The sequence below is a fragment of the Sciurus vulgaris genome (assembly GCF_902686455.1).
Source record: "Sciurus vulgaris genome assembly, chromosome: 5".
NCBI classification, from domain to species: domain Eukaryota; kingdom Metazoa; phylum Chordata; class Mammalia; order Rodentia; family Sciuridae; genus Sciurus; species Sciurus vulgaris.
The window spans coordinates 27,571,118-27,598,721 of record NC_136465.1 but is presented as its reverse complement, the minus strand read 5'-3'; the positions used below and the strand labels follow the sequence as shown (position 1 = coordinate 27,598,721).

Below are 27,604 nucleotides of genomic sequence, written 5' to 3'. Positions count from 1 at the left end.
AGACAACAAATAGTGATTTCAGATTTGAGCCCCAAAATTAGCAGTTACAAGGACAGATATTGCAGTCTCAGTCCTTGGTTTGCAATTCAATTGTTTTTCAAAATGGACAACTTTATAATGGACATCAGGAAGAATAACATAAAGCCTTTTAAATTCAACAATGTTTAATAATTCTCCCCAGATATAATGGAAAGTCCAGCTAATAATAAATGTTTGATGACACAATAAAGAACCAGGAAGTCAGAATTCAAATGTGTTTCTTGGGAGATCACTTTCCTAAGTGACTAAGAATGTATTCCAGAGAGTATTGCACCAAATGCAGAGCTTCTGTGTATCACTTAAAGCCAGCATGCAGGATGCAGTAAGTCAAGCACATTGTAAGGATTTGAATATTGCTGAATATAAAATGTGAATTCAGATTCAAAAGGACAAAGTAGTAAGCACAGCAGTGAAATCAAAAAAGAGTTAGACACACAGGGATTTCAGAGTAAAACATAGAAGAGAGGATCCACCCACATGGCATCATATTTAATGTTGAGATCTACTCAAGGTAAATAAAATGGATAGCTCTTAGGATGGAATGAAGGCCCGTTCCATTTCCCTCCTCATACCCACATATTTCTACACATTTAAATCATAAAAACAAGTTAACACCATCTATAACATAATCTTTACTTAGTAGGACCACAGAGACTTGTTTATAAGTATGGGAAGGAAATGTACAGTCAATTGCACACACACTTCTCATTTTATTTCTTGAAGTCCTTGCCACTTGCCTAAACTTCAATAAAATGGAGACCAGGCAGAGATCTGATCTCTCTCAGAGCTGAAAGAACATGGTATCTTTCAAGGGTCACAGTCATGGCTGCAGCTATCATTTAGTTGAATAACTCCACTAGTTACTTAGGTGGCATTATTTGGTATTTAGTTGATAGTTGATGAACTTCAATTCTCTAGAACAGATTTTTTTCCTTATCTCTAGTTCCATTTAACCAGTTGCCCACTAAACACTCCCAATTGCATCAAGGGCTCCTTATACTCAACATTCACCAACTAATTCATTTCTATTTTCCCTCCTGCTAAGAAAAAACTATTAGATTATTTTTCCTGTTTGAATAACAGACCTTCCTTTTGTATACTTTTTCTAGATGAATAACAGCACCATCCATCCAAGGACCCAAGCCTTGGAAAGTTAGTAAAGTCTCCCTGCCCCTCTCACCTACCTCTACCCTAAACATGACCTAATTGGTCATCAGTCCCTTCGGTTTTGCCTTCTATTTATCTTCCCTTCTGGATTGTTGCAAGAGCCCCTGTTCTCCCTGTCTCCAATTTCCTCCATCCCACACCATCCTTCTTTCACATTGCAGTTGGGAATTCATCCTTTCTAATATGGTTTCATCATCTTTCCATTCACTTTCCAAAAGTCAAAAATCCAAATTGTTAGCATAGCATATGAGACACATCATCTACTTGCTTCTTTCTCTAATTTCATCTCCTACATTTCTGATTCCAACGACATGAAACTAATTGTAATGCCCAAAGTTGTCACCTTCTTCCTTACTTTCATGCTTTGGTTAATGTTACCTGGAATGCCCTTTATTCCATCTCAGTCTAGATAATTCCTACTCTGTCATAATATTTTCTAGTTCCCAGAACACTACTCCTAACTGAGTTCTTAAAAACCCATGCTAAAAGATAGTTAAACAGATGCTAAATTTCCAGTATTGTTTACTTAAAACAGAATGGAATACCTTTTGTGACTTAATTCCTGAGACATAGATTTTGTTTTTATTTGCTCAGTTTTGCTTTCCACTGGCTGCTAATAAGTCTTCGAGTGAGAGGTTGAAGGGATGGAATAGGGTGAAATATGAATTGGAATATATCTTTTACCAAAATGTTATATCTAAATGGTATGAGAAACTTGGTCAAATAAACAAAACACACACACACATGCACACACACACATATGCAAAGAAACTGAAAGAAGAGGTGCTTAGCCATCTTCCTAAGTAAAGCTAACCATTCCCCTCCTCTTCTCTCCTCCTTCCTACCCCATCACACTCTCCTGAAACATACACACATAACCTTTGCTTAAGGTAAAAATCACTGTGTTCTTTTAAATCCCCAAGGTTTCATATTTTATTGCTCCAAAAGTCTGCCTCCCCGAGGTTCTTGTATGGACTAGTTATTTCCCTCTGTGAAGAAGCTATTTAGTTCGTTCTTTCCTGGTTTGGAAGAACCCAAGGGAGGCAGTTCTTGCAGTCCTGTCTCCTTCTACTCCCCTCCTCCCCTCAGTCCTGGCTGGAGCAGCGAGTCTGTCAGTCCCAGGCAAGAGACAAGGCAGACAAAGATTCATTTGTAAAGAACCTCCTTCCAGCACCTCCTCTCTTCTCCGTTTGCCCAAACTCACCCTGCGAGTTAGAGTGTTAAAGAAGATTCTTCTGCCAACGAGACCAAAAGGAAAGAAGGAAAAGGTATGTAATTTTTTTTTCCTGTAGAAAGTATTTTATGTCTTTATTTTGCTCCAAATTGCTGCCATAGATTAGAACAGAAATGTATGCATGTGTTGAGTCAGGAAGGAAAGACAGTGAGACAGAGATGCTCTAAGGAGATGGTGTCTGAGCTTTGAAAAAGATGATGTTTCCTGGGATAAAGGAAAAGAACCAGATCAAAAGATGATAGAAAATGTATATTCCTTGTCTGGGAAAGCCATTTAATTATGGATTTAAGAAGAGGCAGGCTTCTCACTCTTATTTATTACATGCACAAATCCTCTCTGACTCCTGTCCCACACAACAGAACTTATCCTGTCCCATAGTATTACGTGTGGATGGTGAAGCATATGATTGTTTTAAATGTAATAGTTACACTACTTAATTACCTACTTTACATGAAGCTAACTTCCATGTCTAAGAAAGCTTTTTTTTTTTTTTTTTTTTTTAACTTTAAAAAACCCATATTCCTGAAAAGAAACTGGTATTAACATGTGATACAAAGAGGGAATTCATTGAATTCATCCTTGGTGTTCCCACCATGGAACACAACACAGTGTCTGTACTGCTAAGATAAAGGAAACACTTTTTCCTTTGGGGACTTAGAAAAAATTTCTCTTTAAAATTCCTTAGCTTAGTTACTCAGGCTGTGAGACGCTGTCCCCAGTTTTGGTCCTTTCCTCTTATGATGATGATTTTTTGTGGCCAGGAAAACAGCATGGTGAAGACTAGATATTAATATCATACTCTAGCATTTTCTGAGAGGCCTGAAGGCAGGTGACCATCAGGGAGAATGCAGATTTTGCTTCTCCACAGACGAAAGTATCTTAGCTAATCAGGCTACTGCCTGTTATAGGGATGTTTGAAAGCCACTTTCTAATGCCACTTCTGTTCCTTTACATACACTTTGAGACATCACGCTTCATGACTTGGACATTCTAGCACAAACCTATTCCGAGACAGTTAATAAGAAAAAGAGAATTTTTAAAATAGCAGCGATTTTCTTTATCCAAAAGAGATGAGAAACATTAGAGCCGGGGCAATTTTAATCTCCTCCATCTATAATTTGGTAGTTCAAATGTCAATTTCTAGGTTGCAGTTTTCATTTGTTTTTGCAGTTTTGCTTCACTCTTGCTGCTTTTGGAGAGAAATCTGAAAATGGACTGCTCTTTCTGTCTAATTCATCAACTCTGTTTCATTCCATTGCTCTTAATACCAGTTCCCAGAACTGACATCAGCTGCCTGTATGAGCATTGCACCATAAATGTCTGAATACATAAACTGCATAGCCCTGTTAGTTTTGGCCATTTCAGGGGACAATTTTTCTTTTTAAGTCTCCATTTAATTCCAGCCATTCAAAAGCTTGCTGGTGCCAAATACCCTCCCAGAATCAAAATTTGCAATTTCCTACCAAATGATGGTGGCAAAAATATATTGCTTCATTGGAAATGTCTTGCTTATAATTCTATATCCTCTGCCTTGATTTTTTAAAAGAATTTTACCAACACTGGGCTAAGAATGGTATCATACAACACTGGGAACAATGTTAATTACACAAAATTGAACTTTTTAAAAAAGAAACGTATAACCAACTAAGGCTCTCTTGCTATTCCTTCAGAGCTTCCGTTTTTAACTTTGTTTTCTTTTATAATTTGGAGGCACTCCAGGACAAATTTTAAATGCATGTACTCCAACTGAAAGAGAAAAAAATAGAGTAAATTTGCTTATAATTGGCCAAAATCTGGTTTGCACTTGAAAATATATTGTTTTGATGGATAACCAAGGATTAAGGTTGGTGTCTTTTAGTAAAGAAAACAACCAATACATCCCAGGAACATACTGGTTCAGACATTTTTCCATTTGCTAAATACAAGTTATCTATACTTAGGCAAAGGAAGAAGAGAAGGCTTCAGTTAAAAGGTGTAATTTATAAAGTGTTGAAAAAACTGCCATCAATGCTTGCCAGGTGTGGAACTTTCCATAGTTGTATGTGACTGAGACTGGCAGAAATACTAACTACTTTGTGCTCTGGTGTGGACATGAGGTACATGGTATGGTTACATGCCTGCTTTCCTGGCAACTTATTTATTCATTCCTTCAGTGAATGTTTTCAAATATTTACACTGAAAACAGGTGCTCTAAGAGATTGAAAAAAAAAAAGCTCTAATCCTTACCTTCATGATGCTGGCATCTCCTCTTCCAGTCCTCTGAATATTGAACCACCCCAAGGCCTCCACGTTCTGCTTCACTCCTCTTGCTCTCCCAGACTCATAGCTACAAATACAATTAATAAATACCTTGATTACTCTCAAATTTGTGTTTTCCAGCCCTGACCTTTAGACTCATAATCAGATGCCAAGTTACTCAACATCATCACTTGAATGTGTAATAGGCACCTCAATCTTAACTATCACAAATACTCTTCATTCCCCCAAAACTGACTCCTTGCAATTCTTTCTTGGCTCAGTAAATGGCAATACCATTCAGGCCCCAAACCGAAGAGTCATCCTTGATTCTTGCTCTCTTGCCTCATATCTTCCATCAGTTCTCACCCAAAGTCTCTTGTCTTCTGCTTCCAATCTTGCACCAATATTACAAAAATCTGTTTTTTAAAGACATAAATCAGTCCCTGTCACTATCCTGTCTAAATTTTCCATGTTTTCCAATATATTCAATAAAGTCTAAATTCCTTATCATGTCCTATAAGACCCTTTATGATCATTCCAGTCTTCTTTACTGTCTATTATCAAATTCACAGAACGACCAATTCACTAACCGGTTTTTTTGTTTTGTTTTGTTTTGCTTTTTGACTCTCAGTGAATTTCCAACTCCTACATATCCAGTTATAGCCATATTCTCCATATGGTTAACTGACTTATATAACATGCTGACAATCAAAGGCATTATTTAGTCAAATTCACAGGTCTTATAATACAAATTATACACAAGGCTATGGAAACAGCAAGGAAGCTGTGAGAGTGGTATTAACTGGATCAAGGAAGAATTCTTAGAAGATATGAGTTTGAGGTTTGTCTTTTATGGTCAGAAACCAACAAAGGGGGGAAAATGAACATATAAGGAAGAGGTAAGAAGTAACAACAAGTCAAAGACACATTTATAGGAGGAAAGAGAAGACTGGACAGACTGGCTAGCTCAACAGGAATGAATGGCAGGTGTGAGGAAGTAGAAGGAAGACCTTTCAGATACCAAGAACCCTATATAGGACTTTGCCCAAGACAAAAAAACAAAAAGTGTTTTTTGAGAATCATGTACTCATTTCAAACAAATATGAGCCAAACATTGTATTAGCTACCGAGTGTGAGGTGGCAAACAAAACAGACTGCTGTCATGGAGCTTTCAGTCTAATGGGAATGATAGGCATAAAATGAATAATTTCTCAAATACTTCAAATTGTGATAAGTATCATTAAAGAAGAGAATACTGTAAGGTGGAAGCTACCTTAGATTAGAAGGCCTTTGGAGGAACGACATTGAAACTGAGACCTAAATATTGAGAAGCCAGTCAAGTAGAAAGCATTTCTGGTAGACAGGGAAATATATAGATAGACAATAATGGCAGAAGAAATATTTCCTTTTAATTATAATGAAATAATCTATAAACATTTATCAAATTTTTTTCTTAAAAATGGGTGAAATGGTTTATTTTCCAATAAAACGTAAATAATCAAAATTAACTCAGAAAACTATGTAACAATTGGCATGTGCTTTTACTAAAAATTATTCATTGCTAATCTGAAATTAAGCATAGATATCATGTATTTTACCTGGCATCCTTACACTTTAACAATGCTAAGCATTGTTGTCTGAGTGGAGATTCTGTGCATATAATGAGAGACACAGACTATAAAATAGGTCGGGAGTGATGATATACAGATTTTTAATTCACCTGCTTTTATGTAGCAGAGTGTAATGGACATTCTGAGCAATAAACCTCTATTAATTCCAAATTTCACATGCATTTTCTGAGCTTTCCACTCACATATCTTTTCCATCTAGTCTCATTACCTTATAACCCATATTTCCTCTCAAAATCTTTCACTGGTTTTTAACCTGTTTCTCTTACTAATCTTCCATACAGTTCATAAATGTCTGAGTCTCCCTGCATTGTGTCCCTGGCCATCTCATTTCCTCCTTATCAATGTAGAACAAAACAAAACAAAAAAACCAAAAACCTACACTCTAAAATGTTAGCAACAGTTCTCCCTATACTGAAACTCTGGTTGAATTTTATATTATCTATGTTTTTTTGTATTTTGTGTTTTATATTATGTATGCTTTTTTTGTATTTTGTGTCCACTGGTTTTTTGTTTTATTAAGAAAACATATTTTTGGTTAAAAACAAAAAAACCAATCAGGTATATGGTTAAAATAAGAATCATTGGGGAGGGGGAATAGCTGATTATCATAAAGAGAACTCAGAAACAAACTGTATTATATGTAGGTAAGATAAGAAGGCAAGTAGGAGCCCAAGTTGGCTAATTGCATGACCTTGTCCAAAAGCCACATAAGTTGGACAGAATTAAGCTAGAAATAAAAACAAGACTACATAGTAAAAAACTAGGAAGATCAAAGCTGTGAAAGATATGAATATTGGCATGGGAGCATGGTTTAGTGGTAGAACTCCTGCCTAGCATGCTTCAAGTCCTGGGGTCAATCCCTAGCACACACACAAAAAAGAAAAAAAAAAAAAAAAAAAAAAAACAAAAAAAAACCCACCAAAAAAAAAAAAAAAAAAAAAAAAGAAAAAGAAAACTGTCAAGAATCTAAAACAACAGAAAAATTCTTCGGACACATTAGGCAAAAATATTAAAAAGAGTTTGTAACTTTTTTCCCTGTGCTCCTTCCACTTTTGCTCAAGAGGAACCTAGTAAGAAAGATTAAAGGCAGGTGGTAGCTGTTGAATTTTCTTATGAATATACACATATACATAGTTACATATGTTTTTTAAATCAGGTAAAAACAAAGTAAATGCTAATTTTGATTTTTAAAAAAGAAAATGACAGAAATTGGAAAGCAGACTGTAGAAAAACCGACTATTAAAACAACAGTACCTGATGACAGGTGAATTTAAGGATTTAACAGTTTGCTAACCTCTTCAAGTAACAAATAGTTCTGTGCAACTAGATATTGAGTTTAGCAATCTGAGAAACTCTGCCTTTCCCGACTTTTTAAAGCATTTAGAAATTAAGATACATTATTTAAATTTATTCACTAACATGCCAGGAACCATTTCAGGTGCTTGGGATATATATTAGATGAAATCCCTGCTCTCTGGGAGCTTCCATTCAAACTGAGGGAGACATAATAATAATATTTTATAATAATTTAGAAAGTTATTAAATGTCATGGTAAAATAAAGCAAGCAAGGCAGCTTGACAGTACATGAGAGGTGAGATAATTTTACATAAGGTAGTGGGGTAGGTCTTATAGAAAAGATGATGTGTGAGCTGTAAACTGAATGAAGGGAAGGGAGGGAGGATGGGAATAGGAAAGACAGTAGAATGAATCTGACATGACTTTCCTGTGTTCGTATATGAATATGCAACCAGTGAAACTCCACATCATGTACAACCACGAGAATGGAATCCAAAATAGAATAAATCATTCTCCATGCATATATAATATGTCAAAATATACTGTACTGTCATGAATATCTAAAAATAACAAATAAAAAATAAGTTAAAAAAAAAAAACCGAGTGGGAACTCAGGCTGATATCTGATGGAGAAATGTTCCAAGCAGGAGAAGGAACCAGGGAAAAGTTTCTAAGGCAAGAAAGTATATCTGTCATTTTTTTAGTAATACCTGGATTAGAACAAACACAAAAGTAGATTATTTCAGAGAGGTAATGGGGAACCAGATTGCATTACAAGGCCATTGTAATGACATTACTCCAAGAATTTGGAATTATTGGAAAAGGCTATGTTTATTTATTGATTTTTAGTTTCCTGAATTCATTTAGTATTCCTAGTACTTAGAACATTGTCTTGCATAAAGAAAACACTAACGAATATTTGTTGACTCGGATAAACAAGCTTGCTCCTTTTTTGACATAGTTACTTAATTACTTTGCTAGTGAGACCCACACAGTGCCAGTCCCTGCCTTCCTCCATGTTCCCAATATTGGCTGCAGTTCCTGTAAATACCCTTGCCAGCTTAGTCTTGGTATGGACAGAGGGAGTCTAAACAAGTGTATGAAGATTTGGGTCTAAAGATGGGAGAATGATTCTAGACTGTATTTCAGCAGCCTATTTTTTTCTAGAACAAAACAGACAAGGTTTATACCAGAAGTATAAAGGGCAAGACGGAGTGGTTCCTTGTGCAAATGATAATGGGCCCTATTTGTTGTATTTGGGACCCCACAGCGGCTAACCCTATCTAAGAGATGGGAACCAGAGGAACCGCTGTTCAACTTGGGAAAAGGAGTAGGAGAAATAAAAGTAATTTAGATAATTTAGTATTGTAATTACCAGAGTAGGACACAGCTGATATTTAGGATTTATAGGATTTGGATATCCTTCTTTCATATCCCTCTAAAACTAGACTACATGTAGTAAGAATGATATAGAAAGCTTTGTTTCTAATATGGAGTAATAGAAATCAGACTTACCTGCTCCCTTGAAACAACAAAAACAAAATGACAAAACGTATGAAACATTTGTCAAAATGATGGTTTTGAAGCAGGGAAGGATAAATATCCCTGAGAGATGGGTAATAAGAGGAGAGTTCTAAAATTTCCCCAATCTACTACTCGAGAAAAGTATCCAGGCTGCAACACAGAGAAAGGAAACCCAGAGTCCAGCAGACTCCCTGACTTAAGAAATGGAACTGCAAGATAGAGAGACCAGGCTAGCTATAATTCAGAGTACCAGAGAGAAGAGAGAAGACAGATGCACAGAGAAAGAGCCCCACTCAGATATTCAGCAGAAAACTGAGCAGTATATCCATATGAGAAAGTTGTTCAAGGTCAGGGAGGAACTCAAAAAGGATTAGAATACAGAATGGCTGCCTACTCATAAAGGTTAGGAACAAGCAGAGCCAGAGTGATTAAAAAAAAAAAAAAAAAACTTCATATTTCAGAGGGCATTGGGTAGAATGCTCAGGAAGGTTTGGTCTCAGCAATAAGTAATGATTAGCCCTAGACTAAACACTGCTCTGAAATTACCTAATGAATCATAAAAGCAAGACCTGAAAGGGTGAAACTGTTTCCAAGCAAAAATTTAGTTGCCTCCCATAACAAAGCATAAGAATACAAGAATGTAAAATTATATAGCATCCATTAAAATAAAGTTTTCAATGTTTGACATCTGATCAAAAATTGCCAGACATTCAAAGAAGTAGGAAACTGTAACTCATAGTCAGGAGAATAATCAATTAAACCCAACCCAGAACTGATACAAATATTAGAATTAGTGTATAAGATATTAGAACAGATAATTATTGAAAGAAGAAAAAAAAGACACACAAAAAAATGCCAGGCACAGTGATTCATACCTGTAATTCCAGCAACTAGGGATGCTGAGGCAGGAGGATTCCAAGTTTGAGGCAGGCTCAGCAACTTTGCAAGACCCTGAAAAACAAAACAAAACAAAAAAGCTAAAATAAAGACATTGTCAGATATACAAAAGCCGAAAGAATTGGTCACCAACAAATCTTCACCACAAGAATACTAAAGGGTGACTTTCATGCACAGGGAAAATGATACTAGATGGAACTATGGATCTACACAGAAAAATGGAAAGCCCTAGAAATGGAAACTAGTACATGACTAAACAATGTACAAGATGTTTTCTCACATTAGTCAAATCCCTAAAATATAACTGACAGGTTAAACAAAAATAATAACAAAAAGTATGGGGTTCATATTGTGTGTGTGTATAAAACACTATAAGAAAAATAGCATAAAGGTAGGGAAGAGAGCAATGCAAGTATATTAATGTAAAGTTCATAAACTATATGCAAAGTGGCATAATAGTTAAGAGAAACACTGATAAGCTAAAGGTATACACCTTCAAGCAGCCACTAAAATAGCAACATGAAGAATTATAACTTAAAAGGCAATAAGGGAGGTAAAAGGAAATCATAAAAATTTTCAATTAATCCAAAAGCACACAGAAAAAGAGGGAAAAGAACACATGGATCAAAATAGAAAACAAATTCAAAGAGGATAGATTTAAACATAACCATGTCAATAATCACATTAAAAGTAAGTAGTTCAAGGGGCTGGGGTTGTAGCTCAGTGGTACAGTGCTTGCCTAGCATGCATGAGGCCCTGGGTTTGATCCTCAGCATCACATAAAAATAAAATAAAGGTATTATGTCCACCTACAACCAAAAAAAGTATGTATAAAAGAAAAAAAAGTAAGTAGTTCGAAAGTCAAGACCAAACTACAGACCACTTACAAGAAACATATCTGAAATTGATGTCAGCAAAATGGCAGAATAGGAAGATCTAGACTCTTCTTCCCCTCATGGACACAACAATTCAACAGCAGTGCCTGGATTAATTCCCTTAGTGAGAAATCCACAAATAATTTAAAAGGCTCCTGCACCCTGGGTGAGTACAAAACCAGATACATTGAAACATGCAGTAGAGACGGGTGTGTGGCTTAGTGGTAGAGCACCTGCCTAGCATTCATGGGGCCCTGAGTTTAATTCCCAGCACACCAAACACAAAAACAAAACAAAACAGGAAAAATGGAGACAATCCATAATATCCTCTCCTGACATAGTGCTATGTGATTAGAAGGGAATCTCTAGCTCCCTTCTTCTCCCTAAAGAGTGAAGAAGTTGGACCACACATCTAATATCCCAACTTTTCCAGGCGCTATACCAGACACTGACTTTTGTCTTTCCTGCCTCAGAGTGCTGACAGGGCCAGTTTATTCAAGTTCCCTGGGGTCTAGAGAGAACAAAGCAACAGTTCAAACTAGCATAGAATCACTCATCACAGTTCCTCTCCCAAGCTATACACAGAACAAGGAGGAGGAAAACCCAGATCAACATCTTTTCTCTAGAGAAGGAAAGAGTCAGAACACATATCTAACAATCCCAGATTTTCTTAGCGCTACTGAATGGACTGGTTTTTGTTTTGCCTAATTTTGATCACTGACAGGGCTTGGAATACACTGCACACGGCTACCTGAAGCAAAATGGAAGTTTAAACAAGAGTGTGGGCATTCACCACAGCTCTTCCCTCAAACTGAACATAGAACCAGCAGTTGAAGATTCAGTACTCAGTTTCTCCCTGGAGAGGGAGAGTTGGACCATTCCTCCAGCTTCACTAGGAGCTACTCAAGGGCTGGCTTCTGTCTTGCCTATCTTGAAGCCCTGATGGGTATCCTCTACACACCTGGTGACAGCTAAGAACAAAGAGAGTGGTTTGAACTAGCACAGACTTGATAGGTGCCTAGATGAGGGTCTTTTCCTGAATAAAGTCAATACATGAAGAATGGGAAAAGCATTCATTTTATTTTGTGTTTTTTCCTAATGTATAGATACCAACAGGCACACACACACACAAATGAAGAAATAAGAAAATATAATCCAAACAAAGCAAAAAGACAAAACTCTAGGAGTTGACCATAATGAAATGGAAATATATGAATCACCTGTCAGAGAATTAAAAATAACTATCATAAGCCAGGCATGATGGCACATGCTTGTAATTTCAGCAACTAGGGAGACTGAGGCAGGAGGATCACCAATTCAAGTCCAGCCTAGGGAACTTAGGAAGACACTGTCTCAAAATAAAAAATAAAAAAATACTGGGATGTAGCTTAGTGCTAGAGCACCCCTGGGTTCAATCACTAGTATTGATTAAAACAACAACAACAAAAAAGCTAAATGAACTCATAACAATGCATGAACGAAGTGAGAATTTCACCAAGGAAAAAGAAAAAAACTGGTGTGTGTGTGTGGGGAGGTATTAGAGATTGAAAATGTAGGAAAGTATGACACTCATTGATAAAGGCAAATGTATAAACAAATGTAGAATATTGTATTGCCATTATGGTGGCAGATCAAGCTCTTATACCCCTATCACAAAAGTTAAAAGATAAAAGTATTTTTTTTAAAAAACTAGAATTTCAAAAATGGTGATGGATACACAAAATAAATAGATACAAACTGTAATATCAACAATATAAAGAACAGGAGTGGGAGAATTAAAAGTGTAGATTTTGTATGTGATTGAAGTTAAGTTGTTATCACCTTAAAATAAACTGGTATAATAAACCAGTATCACCTTATAATAAACTGGTATTTATGTAAGCTCCTAGTAACCATAAAGAGAATATCAGTTGCAATCACACATAAAAGAAAAAAAAATCAAAGCGCATGAACACAAAAACAGCAAAACACAAAGAAAAGAAGGAAAAAAAGACAAAAGAACTACAAGATGTTCAACTTCTCTAGCAATTAGAGAAATGCAAATTGAAACTACACTGAGATTTCCGAATGACACTCCAATCAGAATGACAATTATCAAGAATACAAGTAATAATAAATGTTCATGAGGTTGTGGGGAGAAGGGTACACTCATACATTGCTGGTGGGAGTGCAAATTGGTGCAACCACTTTGGAAAGCAGTATGGAGATTCCTCAGACAACTTGGAATGAAACCACCATTTGACCCAGTCATCCCACTCCTTGGCATATACCCAAAGCATACTACAGCATACTACACTGACACAGCCACATCAATATTTACAGCAGCTCAATTCACAATAGCTAAGCTATGGAACCAACCTAGGAGCCCTTCATCAGATGAATGGATAAAGAAACTGCAGTATAAATACACAATGGAATATTACTCAGCCATAAAAAATGACTTTATGACTTTTCCTGGTAAATGGATGGATCTAGAGACTATCATGTTAAGTGAAATAAGCCAATCCCAAAAAAACCAAAGGCCGAATGTTCTTTGTGATATGCAGATTTTAATATGCAATAAAGGAGTGGGAGAACAGAAGTTCAGTGAATTAGACAAAGGGGAAGGAAGGGAAGAGAGGGGGATGGGAATAGGAAAGACAGTAGAATGAATCTGACATAACCTTCCTATGTTTACATATGAATACACAACCAGTGAAACTCCGCATCAAATACAACCATAAGAATGGGATTCTAATTAGAATAAGTCATACTCTATGTATATAGTGTATAGTATGTCAAAACACATTCTACTGTTATATATATTTAAACAGAACAAATAAAAAAAGAAATACAAGATAAACAGAAACAATGAACAAATTGGCAGAGTAAAATCTTTCCTGTCAATAATTACTTTAAATGTAAGTGGAATAAATTCCCCAATAAAAAGATATAGAATATAGCTGAATGGGGAAGAAAGACCAAGACCTACCTATATGATGTCTACAAGATACTACCTGTATTTAAGGGAATGCATAGAAGCACATTATATAATGATAAAAACGTCAGCCATCAGAAGGGAGAATAGACAGCAACACGGTAATAGTAAGATTTAATACCTCATTATCAGTAACAGATAGAATAACTGGACATAAAATCAACAAGGCAATGTCAGAATTGAACAACACAATTAACCAAATGGATCTAACAGAGGTATGTAAAACATTCAACCCAACTGCACAACACGGAGAGAAAGCAAAGAGAACAGTCTCCAGGATAGATCACACATTAAGTCACAAAACAAATCTTAAGTTTAAAAACAATAAAAGCGTACCAAATATTTTTTTTTCAATCACAATAGAATGAAGCCAATAGCAAAACAAAAATGATGTGCAGGTGGGCGCAGTGGTGCACACCTGTAATCAGAATGGCTCAGGAGGCTAAGGAAGGAGGATCTCAAGTTAAACACCAGCCTCAACAATGTGAGACACTAAGCAACTCAGTGAGAGCCTGTCTCTAGATAATATACAAAATAGGACTGGGGATGTGACTCAGTGGTTGAGTGCCCTTGAGTTCAATCCCTGGTACCTCGCCCCGCCCCCCCACAAAAAAAAAAAAAAAAAAAAAAAAACATGTGCAGTCCAGTTACTTGGGACACTGAGGTATAAGAACCACTGAGCCCAGCAGTGGGAGGCCACTTGGGCAACACAAAGAGACCCCATTATTACAGAAAGAGAGACAGAGACAGAGACAGAGAGAGAGAAAGAGTGGAAGAAGGAGAAGAAGAAGGAGAAGAAGAAGAAGAAAAAGAAGAAGGAGGAGGAGAGGGAGGAGGACAAGGAGAGGGGGAGGAGGAGGGGGAAGAGGAGGAAGAAAATAAAAACTGAGAAAGTCACAAATATGCATAAATTAAACGTATCAACATGTCTTTGAACCAATAGGTCAAAGAAGAAATCAAAAGGGAAATAAGAAAGTATCTTGATATAAACAAAACACAACATTCCAAAACTTACAGGAGAAGACAAAATCAAGAGGAAGTTTATAGCAAAATATGACGATATTAAAAAAAATAATGAAACCCTCAAACAGCCAAACTTTTATACCTCAAGAAGGTAGAAAAAAAATGCTAAAACTAATTTTAGCAGAAAGAAGGAAATAATAAAAATCGTAGCAGAAATAAACAAAATAGAAAACAAAATATCAACAAAACTATGTTTTTTTTTTTTTTAAAGATAAATAAAATTGACAAACCTTTAGTTAGGCTAAGAAAAAAGGGAGAGGACCCAAATAAAAATCAGAAACAAAAGAAAAGACATTACAACTGATGCCACAGAAATAAAAAGGATCATAGGACAATTATACGAGACCAAAGAAATGGATACGTTCTTAGAAATATCCAATTTACCAAGACTGAATCATGAAGAAGTAGAAGGCTGAACACAGCTATAACTAGTAAAGAGATGGAATCAGTAATTAAAAATCTTACAAGAAAGAAAAGCCCAGGACAAGATGTTTTCACTGGCAAGTTCTACCAAACATTTGGAAGAGTTATCGTCAGTCTTTTGCCAACTTTCAAAAAACTGAAGAGGAAGGAAGACTTTCAAACTCATTTCATGAGTCCAGCATTACTTGATACCTAAGCCAGATAAAAACACTAGAAAAAGAGAAAACTACAGGCTATTATCCCTAATAAACAAAGTTGTAAAAATCTACAATAAAATATTAGCAAACTAAATTCAGCAGCACCTATACCATGATCAAGTGGGATTTATCCCTGGGATTCAAGGATGGTTCAACATATGAAAATCAATGTGACATACCACATTAACACCATGAAGACTCAAAGTCACATGCTTACCCCAATAGATGCTGAAAAAGCATTTAACAAAATTACCACTTTTCATGATAAAAACTCTCAACAAACTAGATCTAGACAAAATTTACTTCAACAAAATAAGTACCATACACAAGAAGCCTATAGCTAACACAATATTCCATGGTGAAAAATGGATAGATCTAGTAAGATCACAATCAAAAGAAGATGCCTATGCTCACCATTTCTATTCAGCATAGGATTAGAAATTCTAGTTCAAGCAATTAGGTAAGACAAAGAAGGAAAATGCATCCAAATTGGAAAGGAAGAAGTAAAATTGTATTTATTTGCAGATGACTTGATCTTATACATAGAAAACCCGAGAGATTCTATTTCAAAAAAACCTCTTAGAACTAATCAATAAATTCAGTTAAGTTGCAGGATACTAGCTATGTTCCTAAATCCTAATAACAAACTATCTGAAAAGGAAATTAAGAAAGCAGTCCCATTTACATTAGCATCAAAAAGAATAAAATACTTAGGAAAAAATTAAGGAATTCAAAGACTTGTAAAACAAAACTTGCTGGACATGGTGTTGCATGCCTGTAAATCCCAGCAATTTGGGAGATTGAGGCAGGAGGATCACAAGTTCAAAGTCAACCTCAGCAACTTAATAAGGACTTAAGCAACTAAGTAAGATCCTGTCTCAAAATAAAAAAATAAAAAAACTGGGGACACTCAATGTTTAAGCACCCCTGGGTTCAATTCTGTACCAAAAACAAACAAACAACAATGAAACAAACAACAAAAAACCCCTGCCAAAAAACAAAAACTTTAAAAAATCAACTAAAAAACAAAAATAAATTGAAGCATATCTTGTGTTCGTGGATCAGAACACTTAATATTGTAAAAATGTCCAAGCAATCTATAGATTTAATACAATTCCTATCAAAATCCCAATTGCTATTTTTTTTTACAAAATTGGGGAAAATCCTGAAATTCATATGAAACCACGAAAGACCCTGAATAGCCAAAACGGTCTTGAAAAATAACAAAACCAGAGGCATCAATAACTTTTCCTGGCCTCAAATACATGACAAATCCTCAGTAATTAAAACTCTATGGTACTGGCATAAAGACAGATACATAGACCAGTGGAACAGAATAGAAATCCCAGAAACAAATCTATATGCTTATAATAAACTGATCTTCAACAAGATTGCCAAGATTATGTGATGGGGGAAAGAATAGTCTCAACATCAAATGGTACTGTGAATGGGAATGCATCATTTTGTATGTGGGATGTCTACATACAAAATAATGAAATACACTTAATGCAAAAATCAACTTAAAATGAACTAAGACTTGAACGCAAGACCTGAGAACAAAATTCCTGGTAGAAAATACAGGGGAAAGTCTTCTTGACTTTGGTCTTGACAATAATTTCATTGATATGATGCCCCAAAACACAGGCAACAAAAGCAAAAATAGGTAGGACTACTTCACATTAAAAAGCTTCTGCACAGCAAAGGAAATAATCACTAGAGTGAAAAGGAAGCCTATGGAATAAGAGAAAATATTTGCAAGCCACATATCTGATGAGGGTTTTTTTTGTTTTTGTTTTTTGGTAGAAGAGATTGAACCCAGGGCATTTAACCATGGAGCCACATTCCAGTCCTTTTTACTTTTTATTTTGAGACAGCATCTCTCTAAGTTGATTGGGGCCTTGCTAAATTGCTGAGGTTGACTTTGAACTTGCAATCCTCCTTCCTCAGTCTTCCAAACCCCAGGAATTACAGGTGTGTGCCACTGCACCTGAGTAAGGGGTTAATTTTTACACGTATAAGAAACTCTTACAACTCAATATAAAAAAAAAAAAAACCAATTTAAAAATGGGCTAAACACTTGAAGATATACAAATAGCCAAGAATTATATAAAAAGATGCTCAAGATCATCAATCATAGGGAAATGCAAATCAAGACCACAAAATAAAAGGCAATACATTTGGCAGGGATGTACACTGAGGGTAGGAATGCAAAATGATGCAGCCACTATGGAAGACAGGACAGAGGTTACTCAAAAAATTAAAAATAGAATAATCAATAATCCAGCAATCCCACTTCTGGAAACTTATTCAAAAGTAGATAGATGAATGAATTTTTAAAATGTAGTTTGTACATACAATGGAATATTAATATTCTTCAATATTCAGCAACATGGCTAAACCTTGAGGATGGTAGTTTTGGTGAAATAAACCAGTCACTGAAGGACAAATACTATATAATTTCACTTAAATTATATATCTAAAATAGTCCGACTCATTAAAGACTCTAACACTGATTGCTAGGGATTGAGGGAGGGATAATTGGGGAGTTGCTAATCAACAGGTATTTCAGTTATACAGGATGAACAAGTTGTAGAGATTTGCTGTACAAAACTGTGCCTACAGATAATGATACTGTATTAATTGTACACTTATAATCTGTTAAGAGGGTAGATCTCTTGTGAAGCATTCTTACCACAAAACAATAAAAAAAATTAAGGAATGTCCTTGAAATATAAATAAGTAAACATGAAAGTTTGGGAACACATGTTAATGGATCCCAAGATCAAATATTATAAGAATCAATGCAATCTCCATCAAAATTCCAGCAGACTTTTTCTATGGAAATGGATAAGCTGATACTAAACTTCATGCAGAAATACAAAAATCTAGCATTGCTAAAACAACTTTGTAAAAAAGAGAACAAAGTTGTAAGGCTAACTCTACCTGATTCTAAGAACTATTAAAAAGTGACAGTAATCGAACTGTAGTTTTATCATAAAGATAGACAAATAGATCAAGGGAAAAGAATGAAGAGTATAGAAATGGACCCACACCTATATTGAAAACTAATATTTGACAAAGTTAAAAGCACTTCAAGAGAGAAACAACACTTTTTAACATATGGTGCTGAAATTACTTGACAACCAGATGAAAAATATAAGAACTTCAATTCATACCATGCACTATATACAAAAATTAACTAAAATGGACCATGTACTAAGTACAAAACCTAAATTATAAAAGTTCTAGAAGAAACATCAGAGAATACCTTTGTGACCTCGGGTAAGGCAATGATTTCTTAGATGTAACATCAAAAGCATGATCCATAAAAGAAGAAATCAAGAACTTCCGGTATTTGAAAACATTATTAAGAAAATGAAATTGAAAGCCACAGAGAAGAGCAAATATTGAAAAGTATACGTAATGAAGAACTTGGATTCAAGGAATAAAAAAAAAAATTCTCAAAATCAAGAAAAATCAGCAACCCAAAATTTTTAAATGCACAAAAGATTTGAACATAAACTTCAACCAAGAAAATACATAAATGAAAAATAAGCACATAAAAGAAGCTCAACATCATTAAGCAGTAAGGAAAGGCCATATAAAACCACAATGAGATACCATTGCACAGCATTATAAGAGTTAAAATTTTAAATTTTAAAATAGTGACCATACCAGGTATTGGAGAATGTGGAGAAACTGGAACTCTCCCACAGTGAGTGGGAATGAAAAATGATATAATCACTTTTTAAAAGCAGTTTGGCAATTTCTTAAAAGGGTAAAATACACTTGCCATGTAACTGAGCTATTCCACACCTAGGTATTCACTCAAAAATAACAAACAAAGCATGATCTAAAAAGACTTGTACAAAAATGTTTATAACAGCGGTATTTATAATTGCCCCAAGCTGAAAACAACCCAAGTACTTATCAACAGGTAAATGGATAGAAAATCTACAGTATACATGATGGAACACATCTCAGCAGTAAAAAGAAATTACAACATACACAAATCTCAAGATTAATATGTTGAGTGAAATAAGCCACATAAGAAAAGCCCATATTTTATGATTCAATTTACATGATATTCTAGAATAAGAAAATCAATCTGTAACTTCCGAAAGCAGATCATGGATTGCCTGGGTGAGGGTGGGAGATAGGGAGAGATGTATTCCAAAAGGGTATGAGGAAATTTACGGAAGAGAAACATGTTTATTATCTTGATTGTGGTGAGTTTCATGGGAATCTAAACTTGCCAGAACTTCTCAAATTAAGTATTTGCAGTTTATCATACGTTAGTTTTACCTCAATTAAGTTGTTTAAAATACTTTGCTTACATAGTGGGGTTTGGTTCTATACCCCAATATTTTTAAAAACCTAATGGTTTTGGTGATTCCTGTAATATAATGAATATCCAACAAATGATAACTTTACCTTTCTTGAAGATTAAACTGAAAGAATGTCAGGAAATGTGACTGTTTGTTTTCAGTACTGAATACTGAACATAGAAGGCCTCTAGCATTGAGTTACATCCCCAGTTCTTTAAACTTTGTATTTTGAGACAGGATCTCACTAAGTTGCCAAGGGTCTCCTTAAACTGCTGAGATGTCCTGCCACTTGCAATCTTCCCTCCTCAGTCTCCCAAGTTTCTGGGTTACAGGCATGCGCCAACCACCCAGCAGAAATGTGTCTCACATATCTTATTAGCATTGAAGGAGTTTCTGAGATAATCGATAATGGAGAACTGGAGCACCTCATAGTAAAATATTCCCCCACCCCAACCCCCACCCTGGAACTGGGAATTGAATCCAGTACATGCTGGGCAAATGCTCTACGCCTGAGCTATATCCTCTGCCTAAAATGCATTTTAAACTATTAAAATTTAACTGTGATCAGCAAAAGGCCCATCGAAAGATATTGTGCATGTGTGTATGCTAGATTATGAAGCACTGTACCACTAATGTTTTGCTCAGGTAAATCAGAAAAAAATGTCTGATGAAATAGATCCCATTTTTGTCTTTCCTTTTACTAACCTTTGGAGGTAGGAATTAAATTGGATATTTGAAGTTCTAAGAAAATAGATAATCAAAACCAAAAATTACTAGCTCAAATTAGAATGTGAAATAAAGAAAATTTGAAACTCATAGGATTATGATGGAGTATTTTTACTCTCTAAACATTAAAAAGAAATTGTAAGGTTAGGCCTGTGCTGTGGTACATGTCTATAGTCCCAGCTATTAGAGAGACTGAGGCTGGAGAATCAGTGAAAAGCAGGAGTTCAAGAGACTGCACATCATGGAGGAGTCCTGTTTTAAAAAGTTTTTTTCCAATATCTTACCTGAAATGATTCATCCTTAAACTGCATCTAATCACTGAAAATTCCATACTGAAATTTCCTTTCAACAATTGTGTGTGTGTGTGTGTGTGTGTGTTTTCCAAAGTACAAGATACAAAGAGAAGTAACCATTTGTCCTTCCTCTTTACATGGTGGGAAAAACACATAGGCATCTGACAAGAAGATTAAATCAGAATGACTATGGATTCTAATTCTGATTCCTCCACTATTTTGCTATTTTTCCCTTACTATTATAGCTTGCATTTTCTTCATGTCTGATAGAGAAGTCAGAGAAGGCCGATTACATATATGATGAATATTCCATAGTTATATGCAAATACTGTACTTAAAGAATTATTTCCTAGATGAGGAATTAAACTTGCTTGGTATGACCCTCAGGATTCAAATTAGGATTGGTGGCGGAAGCTACAGAAAAATATTTTGACGATAAGGCGAATGTCACTGGAATGTGTTGACTTGGTCTGTGATGGGAATTCCATCATTGTAGGCCCTCAAGGACAGGCTAGATGATTATAAGGCGAAAGTCAAGCTTCTGTTTTCAACTGTGTTAAGATGTAGTAGTGTATTCAAAACATTAGTAAGAATTTGTAACAATGATAGGACCTAAAATAATTCTGGAGGCTTTAAAAACTGAAACTATGAAAATATCTGTAGAATATCATCTGTCAATATCAGCATAAATTAGTTTTTGTTTCTGTCAGCACAGGACTTAGGTTCTTTGGCAGTGTTTATTTAGGATGTAAGATATGTACAAGGTGCAGTAGCACATACCTGTAATCCCACAATTTGGGAGGCTGAGGTAGGATTGCAAGTTTGAGGCTAACCTCAACAATTTAGCAAGACCTTGTCACAAAATAAAATTTAAAAATGGGCTGGGGATGAAGGTAAAGTACCCTGGGTTCAACTCCTAGCACCACATTAAAAAAGTGTAAAATATACAAGGTCAAGATTCATTTTTTCTTTTTTCTTTTTTTTTCTGTCTGTTTTCGGTGGCACTGGAGATGGATTCCAGGGCCTTGGGCATGCTAGGCAAACACTACGATTGAGCTACACCCTCAGCTCCAAGATTCTTTGTATATGATGATGCTATTTGTTCTACCAATTAATCTGAGTTTATACTCTCTTAAAAGTGGTTGTTCTCACAGTAGAAGCAGAGCAGATGGTTGGAGCAGCATTTGTTTCTCCCCAAATCTAGAAATTTTAGTTCATATGTACACTAGCCAGTGGTTGTGGACAACCATTTACTTGGTGTAAAGAACTTAATTTCAGTATAAACTGGCTCTGGGCTGCATTGTTGATGCTGTATCATGAGTGGTAGCCGCTGTAATTGTGAATATTAACTGAGATAGTGAAACGTGGTGTCCGGTTTTCTATTGCATTTTTTTCAAGTGGAAAAGTTAACTAAATGGTTGTCACTCAAATTGGTGGAGAAATTGTGCATATGCCAATTTTTTGTTAAAACCTTTCATTTTGAACTATATTGCTTTGAGATCTCATTTCAGAAGAACGGCATGAACAGTCTTCAGCCACAGTTGTGATGGTTGTAAATGCTCACAATTGTGCATTCTTAGGGTTTTTCCATTCCTGGGGTTTGCAAGTTGTTCACTTAAAACATTCTTTAAATGGTTGGCTTCTTGTCTGCAAGCCAGCTGATATGGTAGCAACCAAAGATTCCAGTGTTTGAGCATATGAAACACTCTGCCTGCTTACTGTGCTAGAAATAACAGCATCTAATGTGAAGACTTAAGAAAAACATAGTGACTACTAGATTATCTTTAGAACTCTGCATTAACTATAATGTTCTTGGTATTAAAAAAAAAAAGCATATTTGTCACAGAAATTCAGTTAATATCTTACAACTGAACATGTATGTATGTTGCTTAGATAAATGTAATCACTGTAAACATCTATACGATCTGGGATTTTGTTTTTATTTTGAAATGGGAGCTTTTTTGTTTACAAGTTCATTAAAAACTAAAAATTGAAAAAACAAAAACAAAAGTGGTTGTTCTCTACTGAATGTACACAGACAAAAATATAACTTTGGCTACCTTGCTAAATGCAGATTCTATTCCTTACCACCACATCCCCTCCTCGGCATTTTTCATTTTATATATATGAAATATGAATTTATTATATGTTAATATATTATACACATATATTAACATACATTATATAATATTTGTGTGTGTATGTGTGTGTGTAGCCCAAGCACTTGGTTTTTAACAGTCCAAGTGATTTTTATTGCAGATGGTTAGAAAACCATACTTTGAGAAACACAAAGAAGAGTACTGAAAAGACCAACTCCCATTCTTTGTATTTAAGAGTTTGTGAGAATGCCACAGAACTTTATCTTCAGAAGAATTCCATCTTTAAAAAAAACTAACACTGACACATCCTGTTTTTTCTTTTATCTCAGGGTCAAAAATCAAAATGAAATTTATGGTACTTGTCACTGTTGGGATAACTTTGCTGCTAGGAGTCCAAGCCATGCCTTCAAATCGTCTGTCTTGCTACAGAAAGATGCTAAAAGATCGCAACTGTCACAACCTTCCAGAAGGAGTAGATGACCTGACACAGATGGATGTAAATGTCCAGGATCATTTCTGGGATGGGAAGGGATGTGAGATGATCTGTTACTGCAATTTCAGTGAACTGCTCTGTTGCCCAAGGTAAGAAAGGAAATCATAAAATGTATTGCTATGAAATGTATGCAGAACAAATCTTTTAAGGACATTTCCTTTAAAATAGTTTTGCTGTAAGTAATTACCCATTTAAGTAAAATCCTGTTCAAATCCCAGCTGTTTTCTAGAATCATCACCATTATGTAAAGAACTGAATGTTTTTGTTTAAGAAAGAGTTTGACAGAATAAAACTAAGTGAAAACCAGAAAATTAATAACACTTAATTATATTGTGAATTCCCCATCCAGTTTTTACTATAAAAAATCTACTGGTAGTAGAAATGAACCTCAAGGCTGTCATCTTAAATCAATTGGAAAACCAGTAAAAGATTTTAGATAAAAGATGCTAGTAAACAGTACCAACTAATTAAATGAACAGAAAAAAATGAGTAATGGTCAAAGAAAACTTTTCTATTTCCATGTATGGATTAACCAGAAATGAACTAAATATAAGTTCAAAATTGTACTTTTTTTTAAAGAAGATATATTTTAGGTAGAAACCAATGGTAGATAAATCAATAAATATTTTAAGTTCTTGATTTTAAAATCATCTTCCTCTAATTATTGAAGAATCAAATATTATGATCTCTGATATACTGAAATTATCTTTTATTTTCAAATACTTTCAACATATGCTGTTATATTTTCATTCTTCTAATAAGCCTATAAGGTAAAAAGGACAGATATGACTATTTTGCCAAGGAAAAGATGCAGAGACATGAAAGAACCAGTACTATCCCACATAATTAACTACTATCAGCCCTAGGATTATAACCCAGGTATTCAGATTTGTACCCAGATATATATATATTTTTTTCCTCCCTACCAAGTCAGTTGGTTTTCAGGTAAGGCTCCCAGAACAAGCTTCAGCACCACCTGAGTTCTTGAGTTAAAAATGTACATATCGCCCGTGTGGCAATCCATGCTTGTAATCCCAGGACTTTGGAGGCTGATGAAGGAGGCTTTCAAGTTTGAGGCCAGCCTCCACAATTTAGCAAGACCTGTTTCAAAATAGAAAGGACTGGGGATCTGGGGATGTAACCCAGTGGTAAAACACTCCCGTGTTCTATCTCTAGTACTTCCTACCCCATATTATACACATCCATTCTTGAATCCTATCCTACTGAATCTGAAACTCTGGAGGTGCTCAGTGATTATGTTTCAACAAATCATCCTGATGATCCTGATATCTGATCAAGTTTGGGAATTAGTATACTAAATAATACCCAAAAACGGACTTAATTTTTCTTGTGCTATATAAATGAAATGCCATCTAATATTAAAATACAGTGCTTGCCTTTTGTTATTGTATTACTTGAAACAAACTTATTGGAATGGAGTTGTATTTATTTATTTATCATATAAATTTTTGATTATTTGTGCTAACAGATATAAACAGGAATATGAATATACATAAGTAAATTTTCTTTGATTTTGGGACACTGCTTTCTCAGTAGCAACAGACTTATCTTGCTAAGTACATTTCTAATAAGCCATAATAACACATATGCAATTGGATGTTTCACATATATACAATTGTATCTTATTCCATGCATTTTATACATTGCCTTATGTGATCCTTCCAACCAAAAAAGATATTTTTGATATTTCTCCTTTCCCTATCAAACCTAGAAATTTATTTAAAGACTGAGAAAGTTTTAAAATTGTTTCTTACCTGCAGATTCAAACTTCACAGTCCATTTCCATATCAGACAAATGAAACTTTATGTATAATTATAAGGCTTTCAAACTACCTATTTTTTCCTTGTTTTATATATAAATGGTCTGCATGCCATCAGTGGCAAACAGCAGGAAAACAGAATAATTAATTACCTTTTTGATCCTTATTAGTCCTGTGACTCATCCTTCCATTCATTCCTTTGTACTTTATTCACCTGAAAACAATAGTCATTTCTGAAATCCTGTGAATCGCTATTTATTTAATTCAGAAGACTAACATAAATCTTTATTTTTAGCTAAATTTAATTCATATTCTCTTTTCTTTCAGAGATATCTTCTTTGGACCAAAGATCTCTTTTGTAATTCCTTGCAACAATCACTGAAAATCTTCATGTATTCTGGAGAACACCACCCCAAATTTCCTTTCAGTGTGCTGAATTTCTAGTTTCTATCCAGTGCAATAAAAGAGTCTATAAAGTTTTATTTGCCTAGGTCAAGTGAACCTGTGTTAAGCAAGTAGAAATAAAATTTAATTCAATTTAATTTCTCTCTGTAGATCTCATTAATAATGGTTAAAATTTGTGTCTAGAGAATTTGCATTTATGAAATGTTTACAACACTCTAAAAGAATTTAGTTCCCTAGATGGATGTCGCAATCCCTAATCAAACATTGAGGTTACTTTTAGTTGTTAGTTGACAGTTTTTGACCATGTTTGTTTGTTTAGGCACCAGGGATTGAATCCAGGGGTGCTTAACCACTAAGACAGATCCCCAGTCCATTTTATTTTTATTATTTTGAGACAGGGTCTAAGTTGCTTAGGGCTTCACTAAGTTGCTGAGGTTGACTTTGCACTTGAGATCCTCCTGCTTCAGCCTCCTGAGTTACTGGGATTATAGGCATGCACCACTGCACCCAGCTTCATGATCATGTGTATTTAATGGGAAAAAAACAGGTTACGAATTGAACTCATTGGAAGGGAAACTAGTATTCTAGAAAGAAGGAAAAGAGGAACTAATAATTAAATGTATATTATATATGCCATGATGCACTTTAAATACATTTTCATTTTACTATTTTAAAAAAACAACAAAACCCTGGGAGATAATTTTCTTAGCTCCATTTTCAGATACTATCTCAAGTTTAAGATATTAAACCATAAAATCAAGATATTAACCTTAAAATCAAGGCAAAATATGAAAAGTTCCAATTCTAAAGCTCATATACTACACCCTCACACACAGTTGGATCTGTGAAAACATGATGCATATTCCTGAAGTTTTTCTTGAGAATAACAAAACACATGAAGAGAGACAGAGAATGAGAATTTGAGAGTCATAAAAAGTTTAAAAGTAAATAAAACAGGTGACCTCAGAGATATTTTCTAATTGTTAGAGGAGACCACTTTGGAACATGGCCCCATGTTTTCAGAGGTAATTGTTGACTTATAACAGCTATCTGGGGTAACTTCAGAAAGTCTTTCATGTTGTAAAATTCTATTATATGCTACGTGACAGTCACTATTAAGATTTTGGGATATTATAATGACTAAGATGGACTTTTCCTCTTAGAACTTGTGTTCTAACAAAGCTATAATCATTATAAACAAGTAATTATTTATAAATGTGAGACCTTTTCCAGAGAAGTATAGGGTGCCGTACAAACTATTGTGGGTGGGGAGAACAAAATACTGTGGGGAAAAGTTTAAGAAACACCATGCAGGCAATCTAGGAGATATTTTAGGAGATATTTTGTGACTAAAATGACACTATTTCATTGAATTACATTCTTGGAGGTCCTTGAGCTATTTCTGAATACTCCATCTAGAATAGTATCTAGGCTCTATTCAATTTCAATAGTTATTACTGGAATGGGCTAAGTAATTTTGAGGTATCATAACTCAATGTCTCTTAAAGTCTACACAAACACAGGCCACAACATATTTTCAATACTATGACCTATGAAATTCACGAAGAAATGGAATTGTACAAAACAATCAAACTAGTTGTTTTAGCATGATAGCATGATTTAATTGGCCTTCTTCACTGAATTGACTGGTAATAAAATAAGAAAATCAGATGAACTCAAGAAAGGAAGTCTTCAATCCATTTTCTGGAATAGTGCACAGAATAGGTAAATAAAGAAAACCATCAGGGGGCTGTGATTGTGGCTCAGTGGTACAGTGCTTGCCCAACATGCGTGAGGCACTGGGTTCAATCCTGAGCACCACATAAAAATAAAATGAAAGTATTGTGGCCGTTTACAAATAAAAGAAAGAAAGAAAACCATCAGCAAACTTGTTTCATTTTCTGTTCTTTCTGAGGAGGAGGGGGGAAAGGCTAACAATCCACTATCTCTTATAAAT

General features: G+C 35.0%; 2 protein-coding genes across 3 annotated transcripts in view; one reads left to right on the top strand and one right to left on the bottom strand.

Moving 5' to 3' along the window:
* Positions 1-27,604, bottom strand: part of SAP30 (Sin3A associated protein 30) — a 114,609-nt gene that overhangs the window by 77,254 nt on the left and 9,751 nt on the right. Inside the window, exons 4-5 of one of the 2 annotated variants that reach the window (XR_013764260.1) lie at positions 4,667-4,766; positions 2,496-4,186 (exon numbers count right to left, since the gene is read on the bottom strand). The gene's annotated coding sequence lies outside the window, so the exon portion shown is untranslated. Of the gene's footprint in view, positions 1-2,495; positions 4,187-4,666; positions 4,767-27,604 lie in introns of those variants that run through there. The other variant, XR_013764259.1, reaches the window with a different exon arrangement.
* On the top strand, positions 14-25,782 carry SCRG1 (stimulator of chondrogenesis 1). Its single transcript, XM_079142969.1, has 3 exons — positions 14-2,474; positions 23,298-23,550; positions 25,570-25,782. The coding sequence occupies exons 2-3, from the start codon at positions 23,312-23,314 to the stop codon at positions 25,622-25,624; spliced, it is 294 nt and encodes a 97-aa protein (XP_078999095.1). The 5' UTR covers positions 14-2,474; positions 23,298-23,311; the 3' UTR covers positions 25,625-25,782.

Coding starts and splice junctions, on each gene's coding strand:
- SCRG1 (XM_079142969.1), top strand. CDS start 23,312: ATGAAATTTATGGTACTTGTCACTGTTGGGATAACTTTGCTGCTAGGA. Junction 23,551..25,569: donor GAACTGCTCTGTTGCCCAAG/GTAAGAAAGGAA, acceptor CTTTTCTTTCAG/AGATATCTTCTTTGGACCAA.